The 12,392-nt window shown below is 45.9% G+C and overlaps 1 protein-coding gene across 3 annotated transcripts in view; it reads right to left on the bottom strand.

Moving 5' to 3' along the window:
- Nucleotides 1-12,392, bottom strand: part of AGPAT4 (1-acylglycerol-3-phosphate O-acyltransferase 4) — a 1,412,466-nt gene that overhangs the window by 382,788 nt on the left and 1,017,286 nt on the right. For all 3 annotated transcript variants that reach the window (XM_027551994.1, XM_027551993.1, XM_027551996.1), the window contains one exon: nt 10,726-10,787. In XM_027551994.1, coding sequence (XP_027407795.1) covers nt 10,726-10,787 — 62 coding nt within the window. The remainder of the gene's footprint in view (nt 1-10,725; nt 10,788-12,392) is intronic.

Consider the following 12,392-nt stretch of genomic DNA (forward strand, 5'->3'; position numbering starts at 1 on the left):
CAGGAGGCGCCGCAGTCTTTCAGATATGAGCAGGAGAGGTGGCTGTTTTTGTTCAGCCGTGGAATTTCCCAGAGTGGCCTTTTGGGGGCACTCAGGTACAGCTATAAAAGCAATCTCTACAGGGACTGTCCAGCTTTTCCCCTGCTGAATTCTGGCCTCTGTGAAGTCCTGGCCACAAGAACCTGGGAAATCCCTCCATGGCCCTGTCTCCTAGCCCCCCTGGAGGCGAGAAATCCCCACTAGAGATACCATTCTCTGAATTACCACCCTGTGCCAAGGACTGTGGGCTTCCCAGGTGGCTCAGTGTTGAAAAATCCTCCTGCCAAGGTAGGAGACACTGGAAACACAGGTTCGATCCCTGGGTCGGGAAGATCCCCTAGGGGAGGAAATGGCAACCCACTCCAGTGTTCTTGCCTGGAAAATCCCATGGACAGAGGAGTCTGGTTGAGCTACAGCCCATGGGGTTGCAAAGAGTCGGACATGACTGAACAACTAACACAGGCCTAAATTTTTCTGCTAGAATGCCTCTCTTTGCACACCCAAATGCCAAGGACTGTACCGACACTGCCTACTCGGTTCACACTCTGTCTGTCCTGGGAAGTGACAGGTGAGACCACCGGGTCATGAAGACATTCAATCCCTCGCTGAAGTTCACCCGGCAGGAAACCCACACCCTCATCAGAACTCGGGGCTCTGGCTCTTGAAGGCCTCCCTTTCCTGATACCAAGCTGCCTCCATTTTCCTTCCTTTTTTCTCTTTTATTAAAAAAAAATTCAGCTCGCTATTCCTTCATCATTTAGAGACTCACAAAAAAGCAGGGTATATGCTTCCTCTTTGGATAAAAAAAATCTAAAATAACTTTATAGAGGAACATGAATTTATGATTAATCCATTTCCACATGCTATGTAGAGAATGCCCTATTTTGTATATGTATTAGAATTAAAAAAAAAAAAAACAAACGCTTCTTCAATTCTCAGTAATCTTAATCTTATTTTCCTTCATTTGCAGGTAGTTAGCCCTGGGGAGTTGGTGACAGCCGCTCTGGGGGTGCCTGTCACATTGCTGTTTGTATTCTCAGTTTTATTGCTAATAATGTTCTTTTCATCCCTGGACATCTGTCATCGACTGATGTAGTAAATTGGCTAGAGAAAGGGCTAGACCTTGTTCATTGCTTAGAAAAAAAAAACATCATTAGGATGGCTGAAAGTAAATGTAAGGAGAAAACAGATCAAAGAACACCTGAAATATAATTAGAGAAACAGACTGCATCCTGGATTGCAATTTACAAGGTTTTTTTTTTTTAAATATTTTTTTTCCTTTTTCAGATGTTTCAGATAACATGATGCCAAAAAGTAACTCAACTTCTAGTAGTCATGGAATCTTCTGGAAAGGAGGTCAAAACTATCGGCTTGTTTGTCCAAGCCGTGGGCCATGTAGTGCCCCACACGAAGGGTGAGGCTTTGATCATTGCAGGAGTTTCCACTGAGGGTGTGACTTCACAGACTTCTGGAAGCTTCTGTTCTGCAAACAGATCTGCTAAGCACACCTTCTGATGGTGCACTCATCAGAGGGCAAGGCTGTCTGTGGGCACAAATTATTTTACCCTTTACTACAGCCCCTGAGAAATGCTTTTGAACAGTGCTGTTAGTCTCCAAACATGAGAGCCTCACGCTGAGGGCAATGGAACTTCCCCAAGAGGGTGTGGTACTCACCACTGCACCCTCTGCCCTGCCTGTCTCTTCCTGGGCTTTGCTTTTCTCTAAAACAGGATTTTCACATCTCTCCCCTTCTCTAGTCTGGAGGCAACTACGTTGGTTTCAAGGTGAATCTGAGGCCAGGAGGAGGGGAGGAGTGACATTTCATTATCTGGAAGTTTTGTGTAAGCCTTTGGTTTGAGGCAATGCAATGGGTTGGTTTCCACTGCACGTTTAATGAACTGATTACAACTTCCATGACCCACATAATTTAAAACATGATTTTCTGGATTGTGTTAGATGGCATTACACTCATCTTTCCTTGGTGTCAACAAGTCTATGATGCCAAGCAAGTTTTTTTGGAGTGAAGGCTAAGTAAGCTGCTTTAGTGCCCAAGAGACGCACTTGAGATAACAACAGCCAGGTAAGATAATGAGAGCCAGGTCTGGCTGTGCACCCCCTTCCCTCCAAAGATCATCATTATGCCTTCCATCATGCCTCACATCATACTTGACTTCTGAGACTTAGGCATCCCCCACTGTTCTCATTGCCATAAAGGTCTCGGTAGTCTCCACTATGAGCCTCCCCTCCCTCCTACATCCTCTCTCTGTGCCCCTGGGATTCCTGCTCCACAATGAAGAAGCTCCCCCAGATAATCAGCCTTTTCAAACATTTCTCTCTCCTTCCTGATTTAACGGAAACTGGTCCATCTCCTTGCAAGCCTCTGAAATGAAGGCTGCTTTTTGTTCCAGGTGTACACAGCTGAAAGCCAGAGGTGGAGCTGGTTGTCTCCTGGTTCTTCAGCGAGGTTCCTAAACTGTTGGACTCTCCTCGCTTGCAAAACCGCACCCCGCTGCTCCTTTGAGAGTTAGGCCGCCTGACTACACGTCCTCACCTTCTCCCCACTGCCGCTGCCTGCGGCGGTCATAGGTGGAGAAGTCCCTCATTCTTGGGAGACTTTAGCTCCTAGCTCATGATTTTCACCTCCGCCCTTATTCTTGTCCTCTTTCTGGGGATCGAACCATCCATCCATCAACCTGTTCTTTCAGTTCCTTTATACCTTCTCATTTCTGGGAACCTTTCAAAGAAAATTCTTCTACCGTTCCAATCCCTTTCTGGGCCTTGCCATTCTGAGAACTTGCACCACCTCTGAAACCTAAATTCCAAATGTGTCTCTTTCTAACCATCATCTCCTATCTTTCCTTTCCTGATACTCTTACTGAAGTATGGACACTGCTTAAATTCTTCAGCATCACTGAGACTTCTCATGAGCTGCCCTGACAGTTTCTCCCGGGCCACTCTTTGTGGGCTCTTAAATCACTCATCACAAATGTCAAATGAGCATTTTTAACTCCCTTGTGACTGTGTTATGATTCTCTAGTAGCATGGTTTCTCTTGTTTCTTCCCAAACTGCTCATATCCCCCACCCCACTCGCCCATTTCCTCCTTGGACAGTTTACTTCGTATTTCACTAAGAAGACAGAAGTTATGAATGAGGTATTCATTTACTGGGCAGATACTTACTAAGCATCTTCTATGTGTCAAACACTCTATGTGGAGAAGATACAGAAGTGAAAAATGTGTCTCTTTTCCTGGAGCCATCAAACACCAACTTCTCCCCGCCCCCTCTTCCACTATAACAGCAAACACGCCTTCCCCTTCCCACCCCACTCACCTGTGGCTTTCTGTCTTCTTACAACAAATAAAGTGGCTTTTTCCCCGTTAAGGGTCAATTCCTCTCTCTGTGCCATGTATCCAAACACTTAACATCTTCTAAAGTACTTCCTTTCTTCAGCTAGCTCATCTAACTCTTGAATTACCAAGTAATCCATCTCTGCTGAATCATTTCAATGAGCATAAAACAAGCTCTAGCCTCTTCAGTCTTTAAAGAACCCTCCTGCTATTTCTGCAGTTATTTTTTCCTTTTCATAACAAAAATTCTACAAGAAGTTGATTCCCTTTGGTGGACTCTCCATGTTGCCATGTGCAAAGGACAGCAGACTGACTTCCTCTCACTCAGCTTCTCGTTAGCATGAACATAAATCTGCCTCTGGGGAACACTTCCTTTCTTGGCTCCATCAACATGGCACAGCTCTGTATTTTCTTCTACTTTACTTGAGGCTCCTGTATGGTCTCCCTTGCTGATTGCTACTCTTTTACCAAGTTTCCAAACATTGGTGCTCCTTAGGGTTCAACCGAGGTCCCTCCCCTCTTACTTCCTTTTGGCAACTGTCATGGATGTAAAATGCCACCTACATGCTAACCATTCCAAATTTACCAGTCTCTGACCCCTGACCTCCTTCTCTGAGCCCCAGTGCACACATCCAAATCTCGACTTATCTCCTTCTCAATGCTTCAGGCACATCAAACATATTAACATGCTCTGAACTGAACCCTGATTCCATGCTTATCCTTACCTACTGCCATCAAACCCATCTCAGTGAATATTACTGTAGGATTCCTTCATCTCCCTGACTCACAGCTACTCAATCACTGTGACCGTTAATTCTACCTCTCAGTATTCACTTCTTTCTGTTTCTTCTGCCAGTCCTCATCTGGACCGTGTCTATATTGCAACAAGACTGACTTTCTTAGCCCGTGATTTGGATATGTCCATCCCCTGGACATCCATATCCATCCCCCATTGGATATATCCTTCCCTGGTGGCTCAGACAGTAAAGTGTCTGCCTACAACGCGGGAGAACCAGGTTCAATCCCTGGGTTGGGAAGATCCTCTGGAGAAGGAAATGGCAACCCACTCCAGTATTCTTGCCTGGAAAATCCCATGGACAGAGGAGCCTGGCAGGCTATAGTCCATGGGGTCACAAAGAGTTGGACACAACTGAGCTTTCTATCCCCTGCTTAAACTTTCAAGGATTCCCCATTGAGTTTAGAATAAAATCCAGACTCTTAACCATGGCTCACATGGTTTGGATAGTTTTTATCTTTCATCACTGTTCCTCTTGCTCATTATTTTCCAGTCACATTGACTTTATTTAGTGGCTTGAAGAAAGCAGGCCCTCCAGCTCCTCTGGGGCCACTGAACATGTGCTTTCCTTTGCTTCGAAGGCTCTTCTCCCCAGCCCAGTGATCCTAGCTCAGTTCATGGGTGTCCTCTCAACTTTCATATTTCAGAGGTCCTGACTCCTTTTCTAAAGTAGGTTACATCTTAGCTTTTATCATGATTTGTGCCTGTGACTTCCTTGTTTATCATTTTATACGACACTAGCAGAATAATCCATGGGGTTGCAAGAGTTGGACATGACGGAGCGATTGCATAACAACAAGCACAATAATAGTAAACAAAAATATTAAAAATATTTGTTGAATAGGTGAAGGTAATTTCCTTAAGATTCTGGTGATTAAACTCAAAGAGGAGGTAGCTGGTAAGAATGGAAGTATGTTTGAAAGGGAGTGCTTCTGAAGACTCTCCAAACCCTCTGAACTTACAGATATCACATCTGTTTCCTTTGGGCTTCCCTGGTGGCTGAGACGGTGAAGAATCTGCCTGCAATGCAGGAGACTCGAGTTCAATCCCTGGGTTGGGAAGATCCCCTGGAGAAGGAAATGGCCACCCACTCCAGTATTCTTGCCTGGAGAATCCCATGGACAGAGGAGCCTGGCAGACTACCGTCCATGGGGTCGCAAAGAGTCAGACACGACTGAATGACTAACACTTTCACTTTTTCACAATCTGTTTTCTTTAGGGCCCACCTAGAACTTTGGAGTCACTCTACTTATGTACAGTGTAATATCTTTGCTAAGTAGCTTGGACTTGGTGGGTGAGGGTCGGGGGCTGAAAGGGGCTTTACGAATGTAAATTGTAAACACACATCAGAGACACGACCAAGAAGCTAAAGTACATGCATTGTTTTAAATTCCAAGGGGTTTTGATTGCACTTTTACTTTAAGAAGGTAATGATTTACAGTGTTTAATGATTTATTTTTAATTCAGATCTCAAAAATCCAGTGCTTATTGAATGAAATTGAAAAGGAACCACATACAAAGCAATCAGATAGCTGGTGAGCATCTCTACCTTCCGGTAATGAACTCAGTAATTAACTAGTATCTGTACAGGTTTTATCAACTCAGTTTTATCAACTTTTAAGTGAACATTACACTGATTATTTTTTAGTTTTTTTCTTTTCCATTATGCTTTCTTTTTAATAGGATATTGACTGTAGTTCCTTGTTATGCTGATTTTAGTGTCTACCTCGATGCTGCTAGTTCGGTCTATTGATGGACTGTAAATAGTACTTAAATCAGAAATATTTTAGTGTAGCACTTAATATCTGCAACTTACTTCGCCATCTTATTTATTTACAAAAATTCTAAGAGATGACTGAACATTACTCTTCCTTTTTCTACAAACTGAAAAGCCAAGTTAGAGACTAAAATGATCTGTCCAAGGGAACTTGTAAAACGCCGATGTAAAAATTTCATTTCGTCCTGTACTATGTAAGTTGCCTCAAGCATCCAGAGAGAGGCTGACGGTTTCAGCAGCTCCTGGGTGAGGCTGTCCACCCTGACAGGCAGGGCTGGTGGTGTTGCTAGAACTCTCCGCTGCTCAGCAGACCTCATGCCACCGTCTGCCCTGAGGCCACTAGATCTTGTCCATGTGTCTTAAGGATAGAAATATCCCTGGCTGCAGTGACCTGCTTATATCAGTCACCGAAGAGATTCCTGGCTCCCTGGTTGGTTCTCCCGTCTGACCCCTGACCCCACACACGGCTCCGTCCATCCCCTTTCCCTCTCGCGTCCCCCAGCTGCCCTAACTCCCACCCTCGAGCTGGGGGAACTCAGTGAGTCAGCAGGATCTGCCCTGTAACGCCAACCTACCTACTCTCTCAATGTTCCTCTCACGTCCTTCCCCAACTGACCTCGGCTTCCGCCGCAGGACGCGACTTGCCCTTCCTTCCACTTTACTCCCCTTCTGCCCCTCAATGTTCCTCTCACGTCCTTCCCCAACTGACTTCGGCTTCCGCCGCAGGACACGACTTGCCCTTCCGGCCACTTTACTCCCCCTTCTGCCCCTCAATGTTCCTCTCACGTCCTTCCCCAACTGACCTCGGCTTCCGCCCCAGGACTCGACTTGCCCTTCCTTCCGCTTTACTCCCCCTTCTGCCCCTCCAGTTTTCACCACTGCTCCCTTGTGTATCACCTCATGGATTTTCAACATCCCCAAACACAACAGCTTTCCTTTCTCCTTCTGAAACCCTGCAGTTGTGATTTCAAACCATCAGGCTCTGTTGTTTCTCTTTTACAGTCAGATACCCCCGGCTCCCTCCATCTCTCTTCCCTCCCTGACCCATTTCTAGAAGCCCCAGTTCTTGACTCACCAGCACTCCCTCCAAGTCTGTCCTGATGATAATTCTGGAGGGTCCCAGGGTCCACATGGGCCATCCTTTCCAAGCCCGTGCCCTCAACTTCTCCAGTCATCTTGTCCGCTCCCTTAACTCGGCCCTCTTTGGGGCCTCTGCCTCCCGACCTTGTCACTGCCAATCTCCACACCACCTCCACAAAACCCCGAATCCAAAGGGTCCTTGAACCCACCAGGACCTGTAGCCGGCGGACCCTGTCACATTTCCCCACCCCTTTTTCTTCCCCCTTCTCTCCTCACCAAGCTGAAATCCCAGGCCCAGCTACTACACTCACACCCAAATGTCTGCCCTGCTCTCCGTTCTCTCTCCTGCTTTTGTTTCACTGGGGTGGCTGGTTAGACCTGACCCTCTGCCTTTTCTACGTCTGTGCCCACATCGATCAGCGTGACAGGAAACCCCCACGTTGATGGATCTCACTCCAAATTCACTCTTTTTCTACACTTATTCACTCCCTACCCTCCTAAACGACACTTTCATCGTCCTTTCCACTCTCTGTAAAACTCTTCCCTCACTTAACTCTCAAGTGATGCCTGTTTCCTGTGAAACACTCAGCAAAATCCTTCCTGTGTCTCTGGCCTCCCCCCCCGCCACCAGGTCCAGCCGTCCCCACTTTTGTCTCTGGCCAAACCTACACTCTGCGAGCTGTGAAATCAAGAGTGTTGCTCCTGACATGCTCCCCTTTCCTCTGCCCTGCAGTCATTCCCATCAGCACATAAACATGGTATTTTGTTGCCTATAAAAAAGAGAAAAATTTTGATGCCACATTCCCTATCTCCAGTTACCTCATTTCTTTGTTTTCATTTATAGCTAAACTCCTTAAAAAAAAAAAAGTATCTATATTCCCTCTTTCCCATTCTTCTCCCTTTTCCATTGAACCCAATCCAGGCAGACTTTCACCCTCACCAGTCCACTGGTCAAGGTCACCATGACCTCCAAGTTCCAAATTCCAGGGCTCACTTCCCATCCTTGTCCCGCCTGATAAGCGCACGGCATGGATAATCAGGCTTCGTCTCAGACAAACTGTGTTCCTTTGGCTCCCAGTTTACATGTTCCTGGATTTCTTCCCACTTTATTCTGACCACACCTTGTATTTCATACGTTAAAACACTTTTTACATAAAATAAGCCTTAGATATGGTCGCTTCAGAACTCCTGTGCTCGCTTTACTCTCTACCAGGGATCTGTTCCCAGGCCTCACCATGACGCTTTCCTTCATACCTTTCAGGTCCTCGTGTGCATAGCACCTGCCTCAGCGAGACTTTTCTTGACCACCTTGTGTAAAATCTCAGCTCCCCCCACATGCATTGTCCTTCTTTTTGGTTTTATTTTTCCTCCATGGCAATGAAAACTGTCTAACATATTATATGAAAGTGTTAGTTGCTCAGTCTTATCTGATTCTTTGCAGCCCCATGGACTGTAGCTCACCAGGCTCCTCTGTCCATGGGATTCTCCAGGCAAGAATACTGGAGTGGGTAGGCATTTCCTTCTCCAGGGGATCGTTCTGACCCAGGGATTGAACCTGGGTCTCCTGCATTGCAGGCAGGTTCTTCACCATCTGAGCCACTGGGGAAGCCCAACCAAAAGGTGATGCCCCTGGGTGAGTTTGAACCACCAACCTTTCAGTGAGTAGCTGAACGTGCTAACTGTGCCACAGAGACGTGGCGGCTCTGTTAACATATTATATACTGAACACATTTGTGTGTATATAACATGATAGCTTTCCCCAACTAGAAGGTAAGCCTGAGAGGACTCTCTTTTTCACTTCTCTAGCCCTGTAAGAATCATATACAGCATATGAGTATGTGCTTTTTAAGTATCCGTCGAATGAAAGGAAAGAAGGAAGGAAGGACTTGTGGTTTTTTTAGGAGATAAAGATCAGTATTGCTGTGATGCAGTATGTGGCCATTAGCACAACTGATCAGAGAAATAGTGACTTTGATTATGGCTTGATTAAATGCCTGGGAAAATGCAAAATGGCTTGAATTTTATGTAGATCTAAGGAGATGATTATAGTTGGCTTCTTTCCCTACTAATCACCCAATGACTCTAAAACAAATATGGAAACAATCTGCAAATATTGGTACAAGTTAGAAGAGAAGCTTCTATTATCTGAGCAGAAATCTCAGGGTAACAACTCACGGCTGTCACAGGAAAATAGCTGTGAGGGAACGGTGTTTTCATAAGTAGGTATGTTTGGGGTCTGTTATCAGCTTTTGGAACTGCAATATCTTTGATTTGGTTTCTATTTGAATAAACATCCCTGTTTGTTATTCTGGAAATTTACAGTCTGAAAACATGAACGAGGCATATTGTAACCTGCTAATTCAAGGAGCTGGAAATGATTCTGGCTTTTCTTCCTCCCCGAGTTAATCCCCTTTTTGAAATCTCATGTTGGAGATGGAAAGTTCCACTTTCTGACATACACACACCAAACAAAAACTCACAAACCAAAAACCTGTTGGAAAAAAACTGAGCTACTACACCTTTAACTACATGTTCTCTGATCAGAGTGGGCAAAGACTGCCCCTGGGAGTAAAAATCAATAAGAGAGTATAAAATAGGTCAACCACCATGCTGAAACTACATGACATTTGTTGTTGTTTAGCTGCTGAGTCGTGTCCAACTTTTCTGCGACCCCGTGGACTGTAGCCTGCCAGGCTCCTCCGCCCATGGGATTCTCCAGGCAAGAATACTGGAGTGGGTAGCCATTTCCTTCTCCAGGGGATCTTCCCAACCCAGGGAGGGGACCCATGGCTCCTGATCAGCAGGAGGATTCTTTACCACTGAGCCACCTGGGAAGCCCATAAATTATATGGCTTAAGTATTTATTTTTTTTAAATTTGACTTTAGTTTTTGGCCGCACTGTGCGGCATGTGGGATCTTAGTTCTCTGGTCAGGGACTGAACCTGTGTCCCTGCATTGGAAGGGTGGAGTCTTAACCACCAGACTGCCAGGGAAGTCTGGGCATAAGTATTCAAGGATAACTTGACATCAGATTTAACATAAAAATATGGAGCCTGTAATTCCATATGAGGATTAAGAGATTTATTGCTAAGTGGTCAAAAATGTGTGTGTGTGTACGTATGCATAGGTTAATATGTAGCACTCTGAATTATGAGCACATCTATTTAGAATCTGACATATCTCACTGAGCACAACACAGCATTTAAATAATCAGCTTTAAATGGGCCAGCCATTTATATCAGTCACATGTCCGCATCCATTGAGAACGCAGAGGCAGAGAAGTATAGATAGCACGCGAAATAGAAAATTCTGGCGAAAAGAGCTTGCACATCCCCGCACAGACATCAACCCGGCCTGTCTGTGCCGATCAACCCCCTCAGGCATAATTCCTCTCGGCACTTATTTGTTTGCTTATCGGCCACTACGCCATACCTGCTCACTGCCATGTCCTGAGATGAAATGCTCTGGCAGGTAGCAGATGTACCCATTAATAACCTGTCGGGTCTGATGGATAAGAGAGGGAAAGCGGGTTCCCACACACAGCGCCTGTGTGGCTCCCTTCCCCATTTCAGGCGTGGGGAGGGGGAGCGGTCAGGAGACACCCCCCGCCTCCCAGGAGAGTGTGTGTTCTCATTACTGTCTGTCTTCCATGACGCTCGGGGCAGCCTGTGAGAGGCCGACTCACCTGCTCTTCTCCAAGAATCCTGAAGTGATGGAGCTCTTTAATCAAGGAGTTGGGACAGCCAGCTGTTGGGAAGAAGAAGAATTAATCACCGATGAGTTATTCCCACTCAGTGCGGTAATATGTTCTCACTGCCGTCACGACTGCCGGTGACCAGTATCGCTGTTGGGAAGGACACAGATGCTCACTTACCTGTAAAACATGGTCTAAAATGACCAGACAACACCCCCCCATCCAGGGTGCTCCGGCTGCTGCCAGCCTCTCACTGTGACTCTGTAGGAAGGAGTTACACGTGACCCTGACCAGCTTTTTCTCCCCTCCTGATTGTGATCTGGACGTCGTGGGGCCCGAGGACACCATGCCATTTCTGCCCAGCACGTCACTTATCACTAATACAGAGCCAGGGTTTCGTGGGGCAGACAGGGTGAGTTGGCAGGTGTTGGTTCATTTCACTCATTTACCACCTCCAGGCGCGGCTTCTGCACACAGAGGGTGAAGGATGAAGATGGGGCAGCCGGACGCCCTGTCTTCATGGGATGGGGCTAGAGTTTAGAACTGCACCTGGTTCTTCCAGGAGGCTTTGTCAAGATCCTGACGATGCTGCATTTCAGTTTGGAAAGGGTCTATTATGGAGTCTTGTGCCCACCACCTTCTAGTTCCGCTCAGTGAGAACCTACTCAAGCTTGATTCAGAGTTTCTCTTCTTTCTCTTATAAAAGAGAAAGAAGAGTTATTTCTCTTGTAAAAGAAATAAGTAAATAAATCATGTGTGTTGTGTGATCAGTCGCTCAGTCATGTCTGACTCTTTGTGACCCAACGTACTGTAGCCCACCAGGCTCCTCTGTCTTCGGAATTTTCTAGGCAAGGATACTGGAGTGGGTTGCCATTTCCTCCTCCAGGGCATCTTCCTGATCCAGGGATTGAACCTGTGTCTGCTGCATCTCCTGCGTTGGCAGATGAACGCTTTACCACCGCACCAGCTGGGAAGCCCAAATGAAGCATATCCATACATGTGCACATATGTGTGTGAGTGTATGTGTCTATCTGTCTCTCCACCTATGCCAGGGTACACCAGTTCCTGTTTAAAAATGTATCCTATCCCTGTCTTTTAAATAGAATTATTCCACAGTATTAATTTGCCATCATTAATAACATAAACTCTGGAAACAGAATTGATATAGAAACCTGTTTCTTTGGGATCAGATCTATGCATGATGTGCTATGTTGGCTTTTCTATTAAGGAAAATGGGTTCTGTGAAAATGCACCTAAGTGACAGCTGAGGCTGAGCTGTCTCTGGGAATCATGACATGAGACGGTGGGAGGCACCAAGGGACGCCGGCCTGGGGAGTGCGGGCGGCCAGGGAGGCGCTGTCTGCAGGGGCTGAAGGAGTTATCCTCTGCGAGAAGGGCTAGATGTGTGTGCTATTCTAGAAGGCAGGACTAGAGCAAATAGGTTAAACGACAGCAGGTATGCTTGGGTTCACTATGAATACATTTCTAATTTAAAATGGAATTTATTTCCTTACCAGCCAGTAACTGGAGGCTTTCAGACAGAGGCTAAATAACTATTTATGCAGAATATTTTAGAGATGAATTTGACTTGAGTTAGTTCCAATTCTGAAACTGTGGTCACATGAAATGCTGGAACAGAGATTTAGTCTTTGTTACTA

The sequence above is a fragment of the Bos indicus x Bos taurus genome, chromosome 9 (genome assembly GCF_003369695.1).
Source record: "Bos indicus x Bos taurus breed Angus x Brahman F1 hybrid chromosome 9, Bos_hybrid_MaternalHap_v2.0, whole genome shotgun sequence".
NCBI classification, from domain to species: Eukaryota; Metazoa; Chordata; class Mammalia; order Artiodactyla; family Bovidae; genus Bos; species Bos indicus x Bos taurus.